We start from the raw sequence: 25,886 nt of genomic DNA, 5'->3' as shown, positions 1-25,886 counted from the left end.
TGAATGACCATAATCTAAATGTGATTTCTGTCATTCTGAGCACCGTGGGTGGATGCCCTAATCAGGTTATGCACCCAATGCATATGGGTCCGGTAAATTTCTCAAATGTCCGGTAAATGAAAATGCTGCTGGTAAAATGTCTGGTGCCACATTTTCCTAATGGAAACCCTGGTGTGGGTCATGCAAGATTTTTTATATACCGGACATTTGAGAAATTTACCAGACATCCATATGCACTGGGTGCGTAACGCATTAAGGCGTCCACCCACGGTGCTCAAAATCACATTTAGATTATTGTAATTCATTTTAACAGACTAGAAATTAGCCTGTAAAGTTAATAAAGTAGAATGATGTTCTTATAAACATGACAGGTTTTATTGAAAAGCTAAACATTGCCCGTTGAGTCTTCATCCCTGATATAAATCATAACTGAATATCAAAAAATTGCCTAGAAGAACAAGTCACCTACACAGTAATAAAAAACAATTTCTAAATATATTTCTATAATATAATTAGCAAACAACATGCATGCAAATTAACGTCAGATTTGACTTTTTATAGCAGGTTAGGAGAACTAGATTAAGGTTAGGAAAATGGTTAGGGTTAGCTAAAATGCAAAGAAATGCAACATTTGACTTTTTATTTGACAAAAGCTTGATCCCTTCTAGCCATGACTGGGCCGTCCTGCCCGACTCCCCATTCCCTCTGGGATTCAGCACCACAGCAGTGGAAAGACGATACTCTAGGCGGCAACACAAAGGAAGAAACTATAAAACTGATGTTGGACAATCAAATTCGATATGTAAATAAACAAAATGTGTTAAGCCTGGTTCATTGAAAGCAGATTTTACAAAGCTCCTGTGAAACCAGGCCCGCACCATGCATTTACTGTATGAAAGCACTTGTTTCCAAAGCTCAAATTATATATCTCATTTTTTACAGTTCTACTGGATGATGTTAAATGGTATGTTTATTGTAATTTGAACTATCGTGGGGTCGTGACTTGTGTCATGTGTGATATTGGCTTATTGATAACTCTGTTTCCTACTATAGGCAGTTGGCTGCCTAGTGATTGCAACATTGTAACTCTCCGATGTGAATAGTTGGTAATGATGTTTAGTTTCCAAGTGCTACAGAATAAGCTCAACTGAAATGCACCAATTGCGCATAACACACATCATTACTCTACTCTATCAATCCGTTCCAAACGAACACAAATAATTAGCCTATAATTTACTTGCGTTTACGGTGGACCGTGGTCTGTTCAAAGTGAGCCGCTGCTGTTCGGAAGTCAGAACTATCCAACTCCTTGGAGCAGCTTGCGATGCGCAACAGCCTTGTTACTTTGTCCTCAAGAAGGCACGATCTTGAGGCTGTCTTTCCTCTGTTTTGGAGAAAGAATACCCTCTCAGAGGACACACTGGAAATGGGGATAATCAACACAATCTATGCCAATTTTGCCCAGCTTGGGTACAGTTAGCTGAAGTCCCTTATGAGGACTTTTGCGTGAGTAAACATGGCAACACACACACCCAACATTAATTTCCAAGCAGCTTGGGGGTTTATTAGTGTATTAAGTATATTTGACTTTGAAGTTGGAGCACATTTCCTGGTATGTCCATCAATGAATAAAAAGCATTATTTTGCAATGGATTTGTATTTTATTTTGGGACAATTTGGCCGGTAACAATTGTATTTATCGGTTCTTCATGTATTTTATCAGCCAAAAGCCAGCATTTACCAGCTAACAGAAACCCTGGTGTGGGTGTATATTAGCAATGAGTCTACCTCATACAAATACACTGGATCAGTCTGTGAGTCACCAAAACAAACAAGACACAGAACACTTAACAGATATCTCCGTCTCCGGAGATCCAGAAGTAGGTCGGTCAGCCCACCTGGGAGAAAGGTGTGTGTGACATATTACTCAGGTGTGCCTAGGTTGATTCTCTCCGCCACCCAGACCAGAGACAGAGTCGGCGTGTGTGTGTGTGTGTGTGTGTAAGAGAGAGAGAGAGAGAGCGAGAGTGTGTGTGTGTGTGTGTGTGTGTGTTTGTGAGACAGAGAAACCGCATAACCGTTCCAACAACTATTAGAGCCCCCCTTCAGTCCTCAGCAGCTCTCCTCTCTTCTATTCAAGCCAACTTCAATAATTAATCACATGGCATCAGCAGGAGAGGCCCCACGCATGGAAAGTAACTGAGAACACTGGATCTCTCTTTCACTGCCTCCCTCATACTGAGCACACACACACACACACACACACGTTTAATCTCCGTGGCTCTGTGGGAAACAGATGCGATATCAAAGAATCATACGACTGTAGACTGTAGTGGTATGTGCTAAGAGCAGCCGAGATATTGGAGTAGAACTAGTAGGACGTGATCAAATGATTCAACCATTGGCTGATAAAGAGCAGCTGAGAGAGAGCCTCTTGTTTCCTCTCTAATCAAATCAAATTTTACATCCTTAGAGCACTGGGACACTGACTAGATGTGAAAAAATAAGATGTATTCTAGGAGACAAGGCATCACAACTATCACACAGGCCAGGGGTCAGAGCTCCACTGGGACCAGGACAGGAACAGTCTGGTAAAGTCAAAACACACTATTGTGTGTGTTTGGTTTTACTATCCTTGTAGGGACCAGAAGTAAAGGATAGTAAAAAAAAAAAAGGCAAAGTGGGGACATTTTGCCGGTCCCCACAAGGAAAAATACTATTTTAGGATTAGGGGTTAGGGTTAGAATTAGGGTTAGAATTAGAGCCCAACCGATATGTTTTTTGGGATCCAATAACGATTATTTTGGGGACAAAATTTACCGATACCGAGATATCTGCTGATATATTGTTTTACAGTGGGGAAATGAAAGTGTCATTTTTCCACACTGAATTCTCATAAATTGCCATCCAAAAGAGCAATTGCCCAATAACTATGCTTCAAATGTTGATTTCATACATTGTGACAATAATGATATCATGAGAAGTGTTCACATAAGCATGAGTTTCCCTTTTTACATTCTATTTATTGAATGATAAATCGGTCGTGCACTAGTTAGAATTAGGGTTAGGGAAAATAGGATTTTGAATGGGAATCAATTGTTTGGTCCCCACTAGGGGTGGGTGGGGGGGGGGGAGAGTTGGCTGTACAGTAATTCCATTCATATCCTTGTTAAAGCTCATATACCAGGGATCATCAACTAGATTCAGACGGGGGACGATTTTTGCCCAGTTGGGGAACCCTGCCAAATACATAATCACCGCAAATCACATCAAGCCCCACCACATCCCCTGGGCTCAGCGCCTGGCCGGGAGGCTCCCCCTGTGCCCCTCTCGGATGGGGAGAGGGATGTCACTCAGGGGACAAACGCAGATGAACTGTGCCCCACAGTACAAACTGTAAACTTTATCGGCACACTGCAGAAAATCAAACGCCGGGATCTGCTCTCTCTCGCATGGAGGAGAGGGATCTGAAGGAAGAGTGAGAAAAAAGGGGATGGGTGGAAGAAGTGTGGCTGCATTCCTGGCTATCCCTCCTTTTCAGAGGATGGACCACGCATCTGTATCAAACACCACACACACACAAACACACACACCTCTTCCACGGTGGAAGTAATGGGCCAGAGGTCAAACAACTAAAAACGAAACTCCCACCAAACCATGACTCAGCCCTGGGGATGGGAACTGGACACTTAACATGCCAGCCAGCCAATGGGCCATGGTCAACCAATCACAGGCCACCAATCACAATACAGGGTCAGATGTCAAGCTGCCCTGTTAAAGTTGTGGCGTTATGGGGCCAGGGGGAATTTAGATGGAGCACCACTATGTTTTTTTTTCAAACATCTGAAACAGAGTCAAAGATGAATTTCACTGACTGACTGACCAACGTTTTCAGAGGGAATATAGGGAGTCTCTGTGGTTGGACCACACACACATAGCCACTAGAGAGCTGGTTGTTGGAAGAGAGAGTTTGGTTGGTCATCACAGGTGTGTGTCAGCGCTAGGGCTGTGACGGTCTTGGAATTTGAGGTTACGGTAATTTGTAAGGCCAATGTACACAGTCACCAACATAACTGTTTGGGGGGGGGGGTAACAATTCATTATTAGGCCTACCTTGTCATTTTTATGCATATTATTTTATACAGATCCTATTTCGACGGACAAAACCATTCAAACGAAGTCCAATGGGTTCTCTCAGAAAAAACTTTTCCAGAAATATTCGCATAACGTCACAAACCCTGCTCCTGCTGTCAATTGATGGCAGTCGCATCGACGCATTTAAAATTCTATCATTTTTCAGAAATAAAGAAATAATGTAGCCTAAGCTAATGAAAATAGGCCTTTTACAAGATTAAATCATGACAGGAATGTTTGATTCTTATTAAAGAGATGGAGTCCAGAGTAGACAGGTTACTTTAGGAAACTTTCTGAATAGACATATAGGCCTATACAGAAAATCACCAGCCAATTAAAGCCACCAGCGTACGTCAGACACAAGAGCAGATATTGATCCTTTCCTTAAAACGTATTAAAAACCAAGGCCTACCTTAGGCTTTCCGAAAGTATACTATAAGATAATGAATTGTCAGGTAAAGTATGAAGGGGACAGCTATGTTATAGTATGAAGATGGAATTGACAGTCATTAAAATAGAAACAAATACATGCAACATGTCCATAGCAACATGTCCTGAACCTATCGACGCAACACTATGAGGAACTATTAACATTTGAAATGGATGTAAAAAATAAAATGGACTTTGTTGACTTACTGTGTGAGGTGAAGAAAACAATTACTGAGAAGCCCAGCTGGGCACTTTCCTACATTTGACATGTGAGAAGCAGGCCAAGTACTTTTATGCATGCTTAAGCGCGCGCACTCTGTCAACATTAACAGGACAGAGAAACCAGACATTTTCATTGCTCACATGGAGCGCGTAAATGGTATGAAATAAACAAAAACTTTGTTTCTCACAAGTGTAGCAGGTTTTGAACTCTGCAAACAACGTTTCCACTCCGAGAATAAGGGAAATTACTTTAATTAATAAATGCATTAACATAATTTAATGTAACCAAATGACAGGGATTAACGGTAAATTGCCTGTTTTACAAACGGTAGGCTACCACATGGGCATTCATAAAAATGCATTGCGTGCCGACACTGTATAGCCTTGGCTACTATTCTACTTTGCGGGGATAGGAGAGCGGCAATTTTTTTGTATCGCCTAGGGCGGCATATTGGCCAGGACCGGGCCTGATCAGCGTTGATTAGTCTATAAATTAAGAAAATCTTCCGTACCAAATTATACCATGCCAGGTTGGAGAGGACTGGCGCATTGGCCATTTGACGCATTACAGGCCTCAGAACCAGAACTACCTTGTCGACTGCTGTTGAATAATTAATGAAGTCAGACACATCAACATTTTTTTTAAGAAAACCTATTTATTTACTTACTAGCAAGCAATGAAAACGTGCATTGTATAAAAGAAAGTCCAAATCAAATCGTTTATTACTGAAGTGCCATGGCCTATCGCTCTCTACACCCACGCACATCAAGCGATTACATCTAGCGATTAGCTGCTCGAGAATTAAAGGAATGTTAAAGGGGGATGTAGAAAGTTTAATAGACAGACTAAGTTAGAAAAAATATAGCTTATAATCATTAGTAAACACTCCCGCTATTAGGTACGTTTATCTACATGAAAATAAAGTTCATATGTGGAGGAAGGCATGGGGGAGGAGGAGGGTTGAAGTTGGCAAAAGCAGAGTTTAGGCCACCCAGAGTCTAGTGCTTACACAGGGACCAACATTCCCACCACACCTTCACAGACAACAGAACCAACACACACTGAATTGTGACAGATTAGTCTATAAATTCCACACGGTTGTTGTTGTAATGCCAATAAATATAAGAAGCTCCCTTCACTTCTTACATTACATTCGATTATACCATGGCACTGTTGAATACTTGATTCTGATTGGCTAGAAGGACATGCTAGAGTGTGCATTATTCCCCTATAATGAGCGGTATAATTCATGACTATGAAGTTCATTATTACATGTTCTATGTTTGAGCTCCTTTTGAAAGCAAAAGTCAAATTGAAATCATTGGCATTGTTGAATTCGATTTTCATAATAGCAAACTACTGTATGAAGACTGATGGTTTGGTTAGCTAAGCTAGCAAGTCTGTTTGGTTACCAATGCAACTACAGTAGCTATCTAGTAAACGTGATAGCTACTTCAGTGGATGATGAACACATTTCTATCAACAAATATAGCCTTGGTATAAGCGGTATAATAAACTCAGGGCTCAAGCATTCTCTGGAAAATAATCCAACTCTGTGGAAGTTTAGTGCCACACCGCTAACGACGTGGAACATACCTTCCACGTTGTGCATTATTTTCCATAGAACGCATAGCCCCTCGTTGATTATCCCTTACATACCTGATGAAAGTAAAGATGGCTGCCTCTCCCCATGAATATGAGAGTCAGTCTGTCAGGAGAGGAGGCAGATGGTGCAGGTGACTCTGCCCTGAGGGCAACAGCTGCTTAGGCGCCTGCCTGGTTGCCTGTGTCTATCTGCCTGCCTGCCTGGTTGCCTACCTCCCCGCCTGCCTGCCTGATTAATTCCGGATGATTCCTTTCTGCCGGATTCCTGCCTGCCTGCTTATCAACACACTGCTAAAGCCTTCATGTACAGCCATCTCATATCATATCAGAGCACAACCCAAAGTTCAAACAGCTTGCAAACTTCACAACAAAGACGCAGAACACACACACACACACACACACACACACACACACACACACAGGAACAACACAGAAGCAGAAGGTGAGTGTGTGTGGACGAGACGAGACCAGACAGGCCCAGTGCTTAGAAGGAAAACAGCAACCTGCAACATTCCACCCACACACACACCCCACACTCACACTCAGATCTGTCTGAACACACACAGCTTTTCAGGTCTGTCTGAACACACACAGCTTCTAAGGTCTGTCTGGGGAGGCAGAAAAAAGATCAGACACACATTAACTAACACACCGTTCTGTCTGGGGAGACTGACTCAAATGGAGAAAAAACATGAGATTTAAATTTGCCTTACGTGTCTGAGCTGAAAACACTCAAAGTCCCAAACCCACCCCTCACCAAGGGACCGATACTGCCCTATAAAGGAGGTGGTAACCATAGCTACACCTTAATCTTATGATTAAGTATTTTGAACCTCTCCCCTGGAATTATGTCAACCCCAGAAGGACATAGTCATTCCCATAGCATAGCCAGAATGGGCAATACGTACACCAACACATAATGCCTTGACTACGAGCATACACCCACACACAGCCAAAGACTAGGCTAAGTGTTTGCTGGTGCCAGAATGTGAGCAGCGCTGTCTCACTGGCCAATCAATAACAGTCTAATCTCATTAACCTTTTAACATGGAGAGACAGGCTACAGCCAGAAGGAAAGGGAGAGACACAGGCTCCAGCTAGATATATGAGAGAGAGAGAGAGAGGAGAGCGAGAGAGGAGAGCGAGAGAGGAGAGCGAGAGAGGAGAGCGAGAGAGCGAGAGAGCGAGAGAGCGAGAGAGCGAGAGAGCGAGAGAGCGAGAGAGCGAGAGAGCGAGAGAGCGAGAGAGCGAGAGAGCGAGAGAGCGAGAGAGAGAGAGAGAGAGATCAAACGGAGAGGGAGAGGCAGAGAGAAATAGAGGGAGAGGCAGAAGAAGCCACTTAGCAGAAAGGATGGGCCCCCTAGAGACATGAAAGAAGAGATGGTGAGGGTTTCACAAAGAAAGACATTAGGTGGATGATCAAAACCTCAGACAATAATACACTCAGCTCCCTGCTCCCTCTGGACTTCCATGGGAACCTCACAGGAGGAGAGAAGAGGGTTAGGGTTCGGGATAGGGTAAGGCAATTAGTCAAAGAATGAGAGGGGGGTAAATCCATTTCAATTCAATCACTTTTTGACAGCATCCCTTTTGATTTTAACGAAACCTTCCATACATACTAGCCCATGGAAGAAGTGGTCAGAAAATGACTTTTTGGACCTGAATGCCAAAATATTCAGGAGATAGAGGTGCTCAAAGTTGACCCATTTTGCATACCCCACCATACCATGAGACGTCCATCTTCATCACTGGAAAAGACAAACGTTTGAGTTTGATATCATTTAAAAGCTAGATTTTTTATATAAAATTTGTATTTTTTAAACCTTTAACATCAATGATCTAAAAATGCGTAAACTCCTTTTTTCATATTCACATATGATTCAGAGGGGTTGGGTTAAATGCAGAGGACACATTTCAGTTGAATGCATTTAGTTGTGCAACTGACTAGGTATCCTCTTTCCCTGTTGCAGCTTAGACCCTATTTCACATCTAAGGTGTTTGTGTTGTGCCAGTCATTGGTTGAGACACATGCTCTTGAATACAGGGTGGTTGTCATTTCAATCATAGAAATAGAATGGACCTATCCCTTCAGACCACTGCAATTTAGTTGGTACACTATTTACATTTGAAATGCATTGACATTTTTACTTCTACCACCACAAAGATGACCGCCGGCCCACCCACCGTCAAATATCAACCTAAATGGAAATGTATATTCTATTATCTATATTTCTATGATTTCAATACCTTTCCTATGGAGGAATGATGTTAAAAGGTAAACAAATTACAATTACTATTGTACGTTTTTTTTCTTCTTCAGAAATTATTAAATAGCTTGAGAACCCTGTTTGTAAGCTTTTAAATGATATCAACCTCAACCGTTTATCTATTCCAGTGATGAAGACATGGATGTCTCATGGTATGGTGGGGTATGCAAAATGGGTCAACTTTGAGCACCTTTATCTCTTGAATGTTTTGGCACTTCTACAAAAGGCAAATATGTATAGAAGGTTGCATTGAAATCAAAAGCAGTGCTGTCAGAAAAGTGTATGAATTGAATGGATTTACCCATGAAGGTTAGAGAAAGAGAGAAAAGTATAGGGCCTGTTCAACTGTTCCCAGTGGAGAGCAGTAAGTAGGAGCAGTAAGTATGCATTTGCCAGCGTGTGGGCAGTGTGAGGGTGTAATGAGGGGGTTCCATCACGCAGGCCGAGGTCAGCCAGACAGCCAGCAGGAAACGCCGCCAACAACGTCGTCATCAAAGAGGGCCAACAGTGTGACTCATTGGCCTCAGACACAGGGAGGAGCACTGGAATTTAATGAGACACTTTTATACCAGGACATAGCAGTAAACAACATTCCTCCTCTCTATAAAAAACATCAACTCCAAAGAACGAAGGAAGAAAACAAGTACACAGAAATGCTAAGCTATTTCTAACAGGGTACAGGAAATTGGACTTGGAGCTACATCCAATAGACAGCAGCTACATTCATGGGTTTTCCTTTGCTCCCTGTTAGTTTTGAAGTCATTTCATGGAGATGGAGATATGCGGATCAGAAATAGAGAAGAGAAAATAAAGAAATAGACAGAGGGGGAAGCAGCCATGATGAGTTGTACTAAGGCCTCATTACTACATAGGAAACAACGGCCTTATTCCACCCCCCAGATAGACAGGATACTGCTGCATCTCTCCACTTCACACACACACACACACACACACACGACAGGAGGTCCAGCTCATGACCTCACGCAGCCCTTCCCCGGTGTCGTTAATCAACATTTGCTGTTGAGCAGGTTGTCAAATAACCTCCTCTACAGATGTACGTGCTGGGTTTCACACAAGGCTAATGTCCCATCAAAAGTGTACCTGTGACAATGACACCAGCTGTTGAACAATTTCAGATATATTATTGAGAAAGCAATGTTCCAATTGCACTGATTAATTATACTAGTCTGTTTTCAGTTTGAAGACACCTGGCCAATCGTCCACACATCTATAACAATCTATTGCTGACAAAAGGACTAATCATCACATAGCCTAAGCTATTCAGTTTTAAAACTAGCCTAACCTTTTTGTTGACTAATTTCTCCAAGACTAAAATGCAAATGAAAGCCATCCAGGGGAACCACTCTCTCTCCCCCTCTTGCGCTTTCTCTGTGTTAATGAGCATGTTCCTTTCATCTGTCTCTGCTGGCTGCGACCCCACACCGCCACGACCTCTGAACCCCACTTACAATGGATTCAGCCCACATCACATGATAAAGACTTCTATTTCATCTCAACCTGTGGGAGGATAGAAAAGGACTGTTGTTCTAGTATGAATCAACAACAAAGCCAGAAGGACAAAATATCCCAGTAATCTAAGAGACAGAGCTAACCTCCACAGTCACTCAGCTTTTCACTGAGGCTGCATGCCCTGTTCCTTTATTCCCCTTCATCAAAGACATGCCGGGGCCACGGTGTCACACAACTGGTGACTTCTGTTACACTGTGACAAGGCAGGGCCAGGGGAGGGTGGGAGGGACCGTTCAGCAAGCTTAACATTTGCCTCTTTTGCGCCTGACACCTTTTCCATAGCATTCTTTCCTAACCTTCTGTCTGCCACTAGCAGCATCCCTACCCCCCAAACACACACCTCTCCCTGAGTCACTCCTGACGCCTGTGTCAGTCAGATCAGAGGAAAGCAGAAACAAAACCCTGTTGTGCATCTGTCTGCCAGGCTCCACCCCCTCACCCATTCTTCGGTCCAGATAAGAAACGGAGGGAGAGACAGGGTTGGACAGGAGAACCGAGCTGAAGGGGCCAGCTCAAAGACTGAGGGACGCATAACAACAACAGAAGGAGAGACTGAGTACAATAGGAGAGAGGGAGTTAGTGTGGTGTGGTAGATGACTGAGTCCAATAGGAGGAGAGCCAAGCAGGGGCAACGAGGCAAAGGGTTCACCAGGTCCAGCACCCCTGGACTCACTGGGCGGGCAGGCAGGGAGGGATCAGACCGGGCTAGTACCCAGCCAGCGCTTTGATCTCGGCCTTTCATGTTTTGACATATTCCACCTGCATTACCCTCCCATTCAGCTCTCTCTCCCTCTATGTATGGTAAGATGCCCTGGGAGGGACTGCAGAATACTTCACAAGGGACACAACATTCTATAGCAGGTAAATGGAGGGAAATTATGCTGAATGTGCTTTGAAGACATTTGGCGTACACTCACAAAAACAGTGGTTTTGAATGTCACCAAGCGTGCATTGGTGTTGTGTGGTGTGTGTGTGCTACGCAGGGGCTTAAGGCATCCGCATGCTTCCCAGACGAAACCGTTCGGAAAAGTTTGTTATGCATATATTATGACAACATTTTGTGATGTTTTTGTTCGTTTTGGCCGAGCAGGAGGAGACATAAACCCTCACGTCCTTGGCTAAGGTTGGCCACCAGTACTTCTCACTAAAGCAGTGCACTGTCTGGCCAATACCAGGATGACCAGAGGAGGGTGACGTGTGAGCCCAATAAATCAGTCGATCACGGATCTCGAGCAGCACGTACTTCCGCCCCTCTGGACACTCTGGAGGAGTAGGGTCGGTACGTAACGCCCGCTCGATCTCCGCATCGACCTCCCACACCACCGGTGCCACCAGACAAGACTCCGGAAGTATGGGAGTGGGCTCAATGGACCTCTCCTCTGTGTCATATCGCCGGGACAGGGCGTCTGCCTTAACGTTCTGTGACCCTGGTATATACGTGAGCTTAAAGACAAACCGGGACAGAAACATGGCCCACCTAGCCTGACGAGGGTTCAGTCTCCTAGCTGCCCGGATGTACTTCAGGTTACGATGGTCAGTCAGAATGAGAAAAGGGTGTTTAGCCCCCTCAAGCCAATGCCTCCACACCTTTAGGGCTTGAACCACCGCTAGCAGCTCCCTGTCCCCCACGTCATAATTACGTTCCGCCGGGCTGAGCTTCTTAGAATAAAAGGCACAGGGACGGAGTTTAGGAGGCGTGCCCGAGCGTTGAGACAGTACAGCACCAATCCCCGCCTCTGACGCGTTCACCTCCACTTGGAACGCCAAAGAGGGGACCGGATGTGCCAGCACCGGAACCGAGGTGAACAGGTCCTTCAGTAAGGGATTTTCGGTTGTTCGGGCACACCAAAAAATGTCTTGAGGCAAGCTGAAGTCGTCAGCTGAAGTCTACACCCCTTCGTCTGTGATTGGTCAACAGCAGGGATTCTTCAGTAATGTCTGTTGTCATTCAACGAGAGACGACTCGTTTTCATTCACTTTTTTTTTTATTGACATACTGCACCAAACATCTTAGATGTAAAATCTCCTCGGCTAAAACGTCGAAATTAATGACATATTTCTTGAGTTATCTTAAATTAATTCATACTATTTTGAGGAAGTGTATACTGGCTACGGCGTCTCAAAATTGACAAACAGTACTTTTAAGGGAGTATGCTAGCACACTTGTTCGGTTCGCCTAGCCGACTTCGGCTAGCTGCCAGCCGAACCGAAGCATGCTGACGCCTTTAGGGTAAATGCGATAGCTCAGGGCATTGAAAGTTTATAACAGAATGAGAATAAAAACTTCAAAAGGACCAAATAATGGAGCAGTAACAAGTATGACCAGCTCTTATCTCCAACAAACAGGCTTTTCAGAATAGAGGGAAATTCCAACGCACCCAAACCCCTTTGAAATGAGCTGACTTTTGAAGTGCTACTACAGTAAATGAGGCTCAACCAGCATTAGGGAGTTTCACCAACAGAAGATGGGATCTCTGTACCTGCATGGTTAAAACAGATACAGTAACACAGTATTCCACTGACTCTACATACAACCAGGACATCCTTCCATCTACCCAGCTCCTTCCTTGAGGTTCTTGAATGAGGGACAATACACCAAACACAACTTGTCAATACCTAAATACTGAATGAAGACAGCTCATATCATACCTAAACATTACTGCATGTAACGGACAGTCTAATCTTATGTTGTTGTATCACTGGTAGGCTATTTCATAAGAGAGAATGCAATGTGAGTAAGCATTGTACTTAACATTTTCCCAGATGATTCTATTTTAAAAAAAACACTTGTTTTTGTTTGCAGGAGAGAACAAGCAGATGACATGCTATTGAGAGAGCAAAAAAACACAACAAGCACTGCCTTTACCTCTGGCTGAGCGGCAGGTAGCCTAGCGGTTAAGACCGTTTGGTCACTTACCGAAGGGTCGCTGGTACAAATCCCCGAGCAGATCAGGTGAAAAATCTGTCGATGTGCCCTTGAGCAAGGCACTTAACCCTAATTGCGCCTGTAAGTCGCTCTGGATAAGAGCGTCTGCTAAATGACTAAAATGTAAGAATATCATGGACTGTTCATGTTACATATGATCCCAAATATCCACCTAACACGTCAACCAGTCTTATCCCTGTGGCTCCTTAGTGATGAGGGAGGGAGGGAGATAGTTCTGCTGTCTGTTGTTAGTGGAGACAGTTTCCCTCAGCTGCATAAATTGACCTTCAGAGCAGCTAATAGGATTCTAGAACTTACCTCTGGCTCTGCATCATCACTGATTACAGTCTCTCTGTGCTGCACAGTAACAGTCAGTCCTAACAAACACCTACAGCCTGTCTCACCTTCAATCCAAAACCATCCCTACAACAGGGACCTGGCACAACAATGTTCCATTCTAACTAATGGTCCAACATCCGTTCAAAATCTCTTAATATGAACCTCATGACACTATTGTACTCAGCAGCCAGGAGGATGGAATTATTTGTTGGCTCAACTGTCATCTGCTCAGTAGTCTCAGTTGTATTCAACACTGGGCTGTTAGTCAGCTGGCCAGCTGTAGGATCACTATGATAACTGCTAATCTGGGCCAACGATTAGAGACAGTAATGCAACATGCTGCTACACTGAACAAAAACATAAACGCAACATGTAAAGTGTTGGTCCCATGTTTCAGGAGTTGAAATAAATGATCCCAGATATTTTTCATACGCACAAAAAGCTTATTTCTCTAAAATGTTGTGCACAAATTTGTTTACATCCCTGTTAGTGAGTATTTCGCCTTTGCCAAGATAATCCATCCACCTGACAGATGTGGCATATCAAGAAGCTGATTAAACAGCATAGTCATTACACAGGTGCACCTTTTGCTGGGGACAATAAAAGGCCACTCTAAAATGTGCAGTTTTGTCACAACACAATGCCACAGATGTCTCAAGTTTTGAGGGAGCATTCAATTGGCATGCTGACTGCAGGTATGTCCACAGGAGCTTTTGCCAGATAATTGAATGTTAATTTCTCTACCATAAGCCGCCTCCAACGTCGTTTTAGAGAATTTGGCAGTACGTCCAACCGGCCTCACAACTGCAGACCACGTGTATGGCATCGTGTGGGCGAGTGGTTTGCTGATGTCAACGCTGTGAACAGAGTGCCCCATGGTGGCGGTGGGGTTATGGTTTTGGGCCCGCATAAGCTACAGACAACGAACACAATTGCATTTTATCGACAGCAATTTGAATACACAGAGATACTGTGACGAGATTCTGATGCCCATTGTTGTGACATTCGTCCGCCGCCATCACCTCATGTTTCAGGATGATAATGCACGGCCCCATTTTGCAAGGATCTGTACACAATTCCTGGAAGCTGAAAATGTCCCAGTTCTTCCATGGCCTGCATACTCACCAGACATGTCACCCATTGAGCATGTTTGGGATGCTCTGGATCGACGTGTACAACAGCGTGTTCCAGTTCCCGCCAATATCCAGCAATTTTGCACAGCCATTGAAGAGGAGTGGGACAACATTCCACAGGCCACAATCAACAGCCTGATCAACTCTATGCAAATGAAAAGTGTTGCGCTGCATAAGACAAATGGTGGCCACACCAGATACTGACTGGTTCTGATCCACACCCCTACCTTTTAAAAAAAAGGTATCTGTGACCAACAGATGCATATCTGTAGTCCCAGTCATGTGAAATCCATAGATTAGGGACTAATGAATTTATTTCAATTTACTGGTTTCCTTATATGAACTGTAACTCAGTAAAATATGTTTAATTGTTGCATGTTCCATTTATATTTTTGTTCATTGTATTTAATCACTGCAGATTTGCTCTGTTTTGTTTTAAAACTGTCTCGAACCATGGGAAACAACATACATGCTCATTCATCCATATTTAACGACCCCCTGAAAGCAGACTACTTACCCTCACTGGGGTGCTCTTGGCCTGGGCTCTCTGGGGCTGTGCTCCTGGGTCTCTGGGCCCGTTGCCCTGCACCCTGACGCCAACTGTGCCATTGGCGCAGACTCCAGCTACAGGGCCCGCCCGGCGGGGCCTCTGTTTGATGCCGTCCAGCAGGCGCACCAGGAGGATGTTGCTGGGCAGCTCGTCCACAGCACACTCCACCAGCGTGCGGCACTCTGGGCAGCGCAGCTCTCCCCGGGAGCCCAGAATGCCCTGGAGGCAGCGCCTGCAGAAGGTGTGCTGGCAAGGGAGGACCTTGGCTGTGGCATCCAGCCGCTCCAAACACACTGGGCACTCCAGCAAGTCCAACAGCACCGACTCGTCCATTCTTTCTGTCTCCACCTCTAAGCTTTGCTTCTACTTCAGTGGGAAGAGCATGGTGGTGGTGTTGGTGGGGGTTGTGTATCGGAAGCTGTGTCCGTGCTGTCACGTCACTCCCATGCCCCAACTATGGCCATAGTGCCTGCATCAGCTGTAGTATGGGGATAAATGTAAATTAGTTTGTCATCATTCCACATATACAAATATTACTTGGCAAAAGTAATCTTGCATATAAACGGGAAGCTATTCCGCTATTTATTACTACTATAATATGTGGAATGTAACAAAGTTCAAGACCATTACATTCCAAAGTTCTCTGTCATCATGCCAGTCACACCCAAAGGTAAAGGAACACAGAATGCCAGGCTGCACGTTCTATTCTACAATATTACCGATATGCTCGATCTCATTGTCCCATTTATACCAGTCAATCCTAACTAATCAAATCGTTGAAAATGCAAATAGAGCATTTTCATTTGATCAAATCTTTTTGCAAATAGAGCATTTGCCGTTTGTTGACTGCAGACGGCAAAATAATCTCAAATTAATCATTTATATAATTCAATTCCCTATGGACTCAAATCAAAGTTTAGCCTATTATTAGATTAAAGAGCATTATAGAAACCCTGGCGTGAGACGTTGACACATTCAAGCAGTGGGATTACATGCGCTACAACCGCGCTAAACTCAAAGCCTGTGTGTGCATTTCTGTGTCCAGAACGAACAGAGAGGATCTCCGTGACAATTAATTTCATAAGAAAGGGCTTTGATCCTCATAATCCCTGGCTGTAGTAAATTATATACATTTGGAAGAAATATAACTAGCTAGTAGTGCGAGACAATACGGCCACTTCGTTGAACGCACGATTTGGGAGCAGAGCTCCGAAAGAGGCTACGTTCCGAATAGTAAATCGTATGCAAAAAAAAAAATCTACAAATCTGAAAAACATCCAGTGGTTTTACGTAACTTTGCTACAATGTCACAGTATGAAAAACAACTAGACACATTACAGCCACAACTAAAAAGTGTCGGTCGTAAGAAAAAAGTTATGTCCCGCATGATTATGTATGATAACCGAGATTAGCTTGCTGGCTGGCTAGCTAGCTTGTTGAGGAACAGTGTGTCAAAAGTTCGCTGTGGCTGTGATTACTAGTTATTAGTTTGTATGCCAATACAAATGATTAAACAATTGAAATTCCAAAGGAATGACCTACTATTAGTTTGTGTATTATATGTTTGAAGTTAGAAAACAATCGTCCTTGAAAACACAAATCTTAGCTACCTCAAAAACGGGCCTCCTCTTCCACCCCTCCTATCCTTTCCGAACAATTTCTCTCCGACTTGGATAGCGAATAAGCGACTTTGGAAAGAGCCTAATTGGCGGGTAATATAGTTTTCACTCTGCTTCACAGAGAAAATAATCTTTACACGCTATTGTATTCTGCACTTTCCGAAATAGTCCGAGAGAGCATGTATCCTGGTAAATTCTCGGTTTGGGAAAGACCGACGGAGAAACGAACTCCAGCTGCAGTATCAGAACGCCATGATGAACTAGATTGATTCTATGGAACCCGCCCAAGCTACTTCAGGGAGGCGGGAGGGCGTGATTGTGTCAACTCAACAGTCAACGTGTAACATTTCACACACACACACTCAAAATATGTTTTACTATACTCCCTGTGTTAGTATTTATTCAATTCATAAAATAATTTAACAAAATAAATGTTGTTGTTAATTCATCTTGATTACTGGCAAGTAGTAGGCTACTGTATTTGAAACCCCTAGCCCAGGCGTTCCCAAACTTTTTGGGTCCGGGGACCCCTTTTGTGATAGCAAATTCATCAGGGACCCACTCAAAATCAGAACACAACTCCGACTTTAGTTTGTGATAAAAATAGCATACAAGGAGTTTACTATGACTTCTGCATTGGATGGCTGGACTAACCAGGTCTCTGGCCCTGGAAAGTAACATTTTAAAGGCCCCCCTCTTTGCATTTGAGAGACAATGTTGCAGTTTTAAAGCTAATTTCCTACAACTCTACACATTTTGTCATGGGGCAGAGAGACATTTTTGCAGTTTTAAAGCTTTATGCAATTCTACACATTTTCCCATTGGGCAGAGAGACAATTTTGCCGTTTTAAAGCTTAAATTACAGTGCATTTATGTTCAAAACAACATTTTTAGGGAATACAAGAAGTATTGAGTTGATCCCTGTGAGCCTCCCAGGCCCTGTTGTACATCTAAGGGTATATTGTAGATTAATAATATTACATTGTATTGTATTGTATTGCACCCCCTAATCTTCTTCCACAGTATATCATACAGTACATGATGGTATTTACCATATCATCATATGATTACACATCAACACACATCCTTAACTGAATGTCACTGCCAAATTGGCTAATAACGATTGCAGCCAGGACTGAAGATAGAGTTTTTACATTTAAGCAGACACCCTTATCCAGAGCGACTTACATGAGCAATTAAGGTTAAGTGCCTTGCTCAAGGGCACAGACAGATTTTTCACAGAGTCGGCTCAGGGATTTGAACCAGCGACCTTTCGGCCACATTTGTTTAATATGTTGTTGCTAGCAATATTTATATATAAAAAAATGAAAAGTAAAACAAATATATATATATAATTATAATATTGAGATGTGGCCGCAGACCCCCTGCAGTACTTCTGCAGACCCCCAGTTTCGGAACCACTGCCCTAGCGCAAACTATTCCTTGTAATAATGTTAGGTTGTTATAAACGCCCGCAGCAATAATAAGCCCTAGATGCCTAGGGTAGAAGGAGTGAAACCTTACCATGGAAGAGAATCATGTATTTTAGGAACTAAAAAAATAACCAACATCTCACAAAAACAGTACATTTTTGCTTCGCTCTCAAAACAACCACTATACCCACTGTATTTTGTTTTACGTCCCTTCAATACTTTTTTCCACATGACTGCTCAAAGGTTAGATTTGTGTCAGCTTGCAGAAAGTATGTGCACATGATGCAAGTGTGACGCAAGAATGATATCATGGCATTTTAGTTCTTTATCTTTATCTACCATCACTCATCCCCTTATCTTCCTCCATTTCGTCACCACGACCCTGACCTCCATTCCAAGTTCAACTGATTTGTGTCAATTCAACCCCTAAGCTTAAAGCGTCTGCTAATGGCATATATTATAATAATTATTAGTATTATTATTAGCCTATTTCATGTAAAAAAGGGATAAATTACTTATTTTTCTGTACTCCATTCATCACTGGAATGTTAATATAAATGTCCCATGTGGATATTATAAGGATGTGCAGTAGGCTGCCGAAGATCATGCTAGGCATTCTGAGCCGACACAGACACTGGGATAGACCTCTTTCCCATCACTCTCTGACCCCACTCCTCTTCCACTGAGAATCAGAGCAACCCTTCACTTATACCTCTATTTGTCTGCAGTAAACAGCATCTCTCCATGTGTTTGTCTCTAGTAAACAGTGTGTTTGTGTGTGTGTGTGTGTGTGTGTGTGTGTGTGTGTGTGAGAGAGAGAGAGAGCGAGAGAGAGAGAGAGAGAGAGAGAGAGAGAGAGAGAGAGAGAGAGAGAGAGAGAGAGAGAGAGAGAGATTGTACCCTTTTAGAGGGTGCTGCTCTTATTACTAGAATTTATCAGGGCTGGCCATTTCCCCCATTAGTCGCATAACATGAGCAGCATCAGCGAGAGGGAGAGAGGCACAGGAAAACAATAAAAAGTGTGATTTATATTGATCTGACTTTGTTTGAGGACACTGCATACTGAGAGACGGACGAGAGGGGGAAGATAGGGAGAAGGAAAGAAAGAGCAATAAAAGCGAGAGATTTATATGGAGTTGGCACTCTTCTGTCACTAGTGATCCCATAGGAGCTGGCAGGAGCTCTCAGGTCATATTTCATCACCGTGGAGACAGAGACAGTGCTCCGCCCTCATGGATGAGTGTAAGCCTATAACCCCTGCCCTCCTTTTCTGCATAATCCCCCCTGTCCCGCCCCCACTCATATTTTACCCTTCCAGTCCGTGTGAAGTCTGACTGAGCCTCAGGTATCGAATATTTGCAGCAGTGGAAAGCAGCATGAGTGATTCACAGACATTGAGAGGTAATGGCCACTCAGAATGACCCAATCTGAAGACAGAAAGAAACGAGTCCACAGCCATGTTATTGGTAATAAACAAAACTGATACACATCACACACACACAACCCCCTCACCTCACACACACACTCTAATGTGCAAGGTCTTACACACACACGATGGAGGTGACAGCTGTGTTATTGCCTAGAAGCAGGAGAGGAAAGAGGAGAGAGACAGGACAAGACATATGCTCCATTTTCCCCTGGCGAGAGAAAACCTGACAGCCATGATAAAGCATTCAACAATCATCCTCATGTACAGTAAGCGGTAAACTAGTTCTCATGACAAATATGGATAAAAATAATTGATATAATATTGTATAGTGATTAAGGAATACAGTGCCTTGCAAAAGTATTCATCCCCCTTGGCATTTTTCCTATTTTGTTGCATTACAACCTGTAATTTAAATTGATTTTTATTTGGATTTCATGTAATGGACATACACAAAATAGTCCAAATTGGTGAAGTTAAATGAAAAAAATTACTTCTTTCAAAAAATTCAAAATAATAAATAACAGAAAAGTGGTGTGTGCATATGTATTCACCCCCTTTGCTATGAAGCCCCTAAATAAGATCTGGTGCAACCAATTACCTTCAGAAGTCACATAATTAGTTAAATAAAGTCCACCTGTTCTGAAAGGCCCCAGAGTCTGCAACACCACTAAGCAAGGGGCACCACCAAGCAAGCGGCACCATGAAGACCAAGGAGCTCTCCAAACAGGTCAGGGACAAAATTGTGGAGAAGTACAGATCAGGGTTGGGTTATAAACAAATATCAGAAACTTTGAACATCCCACGGAGCACCATTAAATCCATTATAAAAAAATGGAAAGAATATGGCACCACAACAAACCTGCCAAGAGAGGGCCGCCCACCAAAACTCATGGACCAGGCAAGGAGGGCATTAATCAGAGAGGCAACAAAGAGACCAAAGATAACCCTGAAGGAGCTGCAAAGCTCACTCCACAGAACTGGACTTTACGGAAGATTGGCCAGAAAAAAGCCATTGCTTAAAGAAAAAAATAAGCAAACACGTTTGGTGTTCGCCAAAAGGCATGTGGGAGACTCCCCAAACATATGGAAGAAGGTGCTCTGGTCAGATGAGACTAAAATTGAGCTTTTTGGCCATCAAGGAAAACGCTATGTCTGGTGCAAACCCAACACCTCTCATCACCCCGAGAACACCATCCCCACAGTGAAGCATGGTGGTGGCAGCATCATGCTGTGGGGATGTTTTTCATCGGCAGGGACTGGGAAACTGGTCAGAATTGAAGGAATGATGGACGGCACTAAATACAGGGAAATTCTTGAGGGAAACCGGTTTCAGTCTTCCAGAGATTTGAGGCTGGGACGGAGGTTCACCGTAGAGCAGGACAATGACCCTAAGCATACTGCTAAAGCAACACTTGAGTGGTTTAAGGGGAAACATTTAAATGTCTTGGAATGGCCTAGTCAAAGCCCAGACCTCAATCCAATTGAGAATCTGTGGTATGACTTCAAGATTGCTGTACACCAGCGGAACCCATCCAACTTGAAGGAGCTGGAGCAGTTTAGCCTTGAAGAATGGGCAAAAATCCCAGTGGCTAGATGTGCCAAGCTTATAGAGACATACCCCAAGAGACTTGCAGCTGCAAAAGGTGGCTCTACAAAGTATTGACTTTGCGGGGGTGAATAGTTATGCACGCTCAAGTTTTCTGTTTTATTTGTCTTATTTGTTGTTTGTTTCACAAGAAAAAATATTTTGCATCTTCAAAGTGGTAGGCATGTTGTGTAACTCATTCATTTGGGGAAATGCTCTGTCTGAGAAGAACATTTATCAAACTCTATCCTTAATTCAATAGTGCACTTATTTATTCACCTACAACACAGAGGTAATTTCCTAGAGAAATTGCAATTAAACATTGCACTAATACTGCCACCCAGCAAGACTGCCTGACAACACTTTATAAAAGAATTGCGCATAGGTCTGTATAGATTAATTTAATCTAGAGCAGAGGTTAATTTAAATGTAGCACAAAAGATCATTGAACATCTGTTGGGTTTAACTCAAAATATCAAACATTAATCTATTGAGAAAAGGCCACTTTTAAAGTTCTCCATTTGTATTCCCCTGATAAAACGTTCTAACTTAATACCACATCCTGGGGCAAAAGCTTTCAAATTAGATTTGGGACCAGAGTTGAATGTCAATGAATGCTGAATGTGTGTGAACATGTACAGTGTTGTGATTTACTAATTTTCTCTACTTTTGCATATTTTTTATACTGAATGTTATCAGATCTTCAACTAAAACCTAATATTAGATAAAGAGAACCTGAGTGAACAAATAACACAACAATTACATACTTATTTCATAAACAAAGTTATGCAACACCCAATGCCCCTGTGTGAAAAAGTAATTGCCCCATTACACTCAATAACTGGTTGTGCCACCTTTAGCTGCAATGACTCCAACCTAACACTTCCTGTAGTTGTTGATCAGTCTCTCACGTCGCTGTGGAGGAATTTTGGCCCACTCTTCCATGCAGAACTGCTTTAATTCAGCGACATTTGTGGGTTTTCAAGCATCAACTGCTCTTTTCAAGTCCTGCCACAAAATCTCAATTGAGATTAGGTCTGAACTTTGACTAAGCCATTCCAAAACGTCAAATGTTTTGCTTTTTAGTCATTTTCATTTAGACTTGATTGTGTGTTTTGGTACATTGTCTTGCTTCATGACCCAGCTGCGCTTCAGCTTCAGCTTCAGCTCACAGACGAATGACCTGACATTCTCCTGTAGAATTCTCTGATACAGAGCAGAATTCATGGTTCCTTCTATTAAGGCAAGTCGTCCAGGTCCTGAGGCCGCAAAGCATCCCCAAACTATCACACTACCACCACCATGCTTGACCGTTGGTATAAGGTTCTATTTGTGGAATGCAGTGTTTGGTTTTCGCCAGGCATAATGGGACACGTCTTCCAAAAAGTTATACTTTTGACTCATCTGTCCATAGAACATTCTTCCAAAAGTCTTGAAGACCATCCAGGTGCTTTTTGGCAAGCTTGAGTCAACTTTTTGGACGAGATGGGTCCCATTATGTCTTGCGAAAACCAAACACTGCATTCCAGTGGGGGAAAATCGGAAAGGGGGCAAATACTTTTTCACAGCACTGTATGTGTGTCAGTGTAATAGCTTCTCCTCTGAGAGCCAAGATCCAGCTAACCAATGGCCTTGTGGGAAATTCAACCAAGAAATCAATTAACTTCACCCCAGTGATACTGTCAATTATGGGATAGGAGAATATGGGACAGCAACCTACTAACGATAATCCATTCGATGTCTTTTTGATCTCATAAATCTTAGAAATTAGGGTTGAGGTAGCACCATCAAAATGACTGACTACTGTAATAGTGGAATTTGTAGACAGTATAATTCCCTCTAATATGGAGATCGAGTTTGCTCTAATAGTAGAAATTGCAGTATAGTTAGTGGAGCTGTTGAGAGGCCCGGGACAGGAGTACGGTCCATGGTTATCATCAGGGCTTAAGAGCCCCTCTTTCACGCCTCTGACTTCTGTATTTCTGTGAAATCAGACATGAATAATTCACGGGTTTATTGCCATAAGGGCTGGGGGTAAAATTACAGCAGGTGTTGGGTGGACTTCAAGCAATACAAATCCTGCATTTGAAGGCTATACATGACAGACATAAACAGAATACAGTTGAAGTCGGCCAAATACATTTAAACTCCGTTTTTCACAATTCCTGACATTTAATCCTAGTAAAAAGTCCCTGTCTTAGGTCAGTTAGGATCACCACTTTATTTTAAGAATGTGAAATGTCGGAATAATAGTAGAGATAATTATTTATTTCAGCTTTTATTTCTTTAATCACATTCCCAGTGGGTCAGAAGTTTACATACACTCATTTAGTATTTGGTAGCATTGCCTTTAAATTGTTTAACTTGGGTCAAACATTTCGGGTAGCCTTCCACAAGCTTCCCATAATAAATTGGGTGAATTTGGTCCGTTCCTCCTGACAGAGCTGGTGTAACTGAGTCAGGTTTGTAGGCCTCCTTGCTCGCACACGCTTTTTCAGTTCTGCCCACACATTTTCTATAGGATTGAGGTCAGGGCTTTGTGATGGCCACTCCAAAACCTTGACTTTGTTGTCCTTAAGCCATTTTGCCACAACTTTGGAAGTATGCTTGGGGTTATTGTTCATTTGGAAGATCCATTTGCGACCAAGCTTTAACTTCCTGACTGATGTCTTGAGATGTTGCTTCAATATATCCACATCATTTTCCTTCTTCATGATGCCATCTATTTGGTGAAGTGCACCAGTCCCTCCTGCAGCAAAGCACCCCCACAGCATGATGCTGCCACCCCCGTGCTTCACGGTTGGGATGGTGTTCTTCGGCTTGCAAGCAGCCGCCCTTTTCCTCCAACATAACAATGGTCATTATGGGCAAACAGTTCTATTTTTGTTTCATCAGACCAGGGGACATTTCTCCAAAAAGTATGATCTTTGTCCCCACGTGCAGTTGCAAACCGTAGTCTGGCTTTTTTATGGCGGTTTTGGAGCAGTGGCTTCTTCCTTGCTGAGCGGCCTTTCAGGTTATGTCGATATAGGACTCGTTTTACTGTAGATATAGATATTTTTGTCTTTTGCTGTTGTTCTGGGATTGATTTGCGCTTTTTGCACCAAAGTACGTTCATCTCTAGGAGACAGAACGCGTCTCCTTCCTGAGCGGTATGACTGCTGCGTGGTCCCATGGTGTTTATACCTGCATACTATTGTTTGTACAGATGAACGTGGTACCTTCAGGCGTTTAGAAATTGCTCCCAAGGATGAACCAGACATGTGGAGGTCTACAATTTTTTTTCTGAGGTCTTGGCTGATTTCTTTTGATTTTCCCATGATGTCAAGCAAAGAGGCACTGAGTTTGAAGGTAGGCCTTGAAATACATCCACAGGTACACCTCCAATTGACTCAAATGATTTCAATTAGCCTATCAGAAGCTTCTAAAGCCATGACATCATTTTCTGGAATTTTCCAAGCTGTTTAAGGGCACAGTCAAACTTCTGACCCACTGGAATTGTGATACAGTGAATTATAAGTCAAATAATCTGTTTGCAAACAATTGTTTGAAAAATTACTTGTGTCATGTACAAAGTAGATGTACTACTGTCATTAAGGCAAAGGGTGGCTATTTGAAGAATCTCAAATATAAAATATATTTTGATTTGTTTAAAACTTATTTGGTTACTACATGATTCCATATGTGTTATTTCATAGTTTTGATGTCTTCACTATTATTCTACAATGTAGAAAATAGTAATAATAAAGAAAAACCCTGGAATGAGTAGGTGTGTCAACTTTTGACTGGTACTGTAGGTCCTGGATGGCAGGAAGCTTGGCCCCAGTGATGTACTGGGCCATACGCACTACCCTCTGTAGCGCCTTACAGTCGGATGCCGAGCAGTTGCCATACCAGGCGGTGATGCAACTGGTCAGAATGCCCTCGATGGTGCAGCTGTATAACTTTTTGAGGATCTGGGGACCCATGCCAAATCCTTTCAGTCTCCTGAGGGGGAAAAGGCGTTGTCGAGCCCTCTTCACGCCTTTCTTTGTGTGTTTGGACCATGATAGTTTGTTGGTGATGTGGACACCAAGGAACATGAAACTCTCGACCCACTCCACTACAGCCCTGTCGATGTGAATGGGGGCCTGTTCAGCCCTCCTTTTACTGTAGTCCACGATCATCTCCTTTGTCTTGCTCACGTTGAGGGAGAGGTTGTTGTCCTGGCACCACACTGCCAGGTCTCTGACCTCCTCCCTATAGGCTGTCTCATCGTTGTCAGTGATCAGGCCTACCACTGTTGTGTCGTCGGCAAACTTAATTATGGTGTTGGAGTCGTGCTTGGCCACGCAGTCGTGGGTGAACAGGGAGTACAGGAGGGGACTGAGCACACACCCCTGAGGGGCCCCCGTGTTGAGGATCAGCGTGGTAGATGTGTTGTTGCCTACCCTTACCACCAGGAAGTCCAGGATCCAGTTGCAGAGGGAGGTGTTTAGTCCCAGGGTCCTTAGCTTAGTGATGCGCTTTGTGGGCGCTATGGTGTTGAACACTGAGCTGTAGTCAATGAACAGCATTCTCACATAGGTGTTCCTTTTGTCCAGGTGGGAAAGGGCAGTGTGGAGTGCGATTGAGATTGCGTCATCTGTGGATCTGTTGGGGCGGTATGTGAATTGGAGTGGATCTAGGGTTTCCGGGATGATGG

General features: G+C 43.2%; 1 protein-coding gene across 2 annotated transcripts in view; it reads right to left on the bottom strand.

The window, feature by feature from the left end:
- sh3rf1 (SH3 domain containing ring finger 1) overlaps window positions 1-16,998 on the bottom strand; it is a 69,202-nt gene extending 52,204 nt beyond the window's left edge. For both annotated transcript variants that reach the window (XM_041839137.2, XM_041839139.2), the window contains exons 1-2: window positions 16,747-16,998; window positions 15,104-15,614 (exon numbers count right to left, since the gene is read on the bottom strand). In XM_041839137.2, coding sequence (XP_041695071.2) covers window positions 15,104-15,469 — 366 coding nt within the window. In that variant the 5' untranslated portion in view covers window positions 15,470-15,614; window positions 16,747-16,998. The remainder of the gene's footprint in view (window positions 1-15,103; window positions 15,615-16,746) is intronic.
- Window positions 16,999-25,886: the final 8,888 nt, after the last annotated feature.

This window comes from Coregonus clupeaformis, chromosome 20 (assembly GCF_020615455.1).
Source record: "Coregonus clupeaformis isolate EN_2021a chromosome 20, ASM2061545v1, whole genome shotgun sequence".
Classification (NCBI taxonomy): Eukaryota; Metazoa; Chordata; class Actinopteri; order Salmoniformes; family Salmonidae; genus Coregonus; species Coregonus clupeaformis.
The sequence above is the reverse complement of the archived record's forward strand: the minus strand, read 5'-3'. Positions and strand labels throughout refer to the sequence as shown.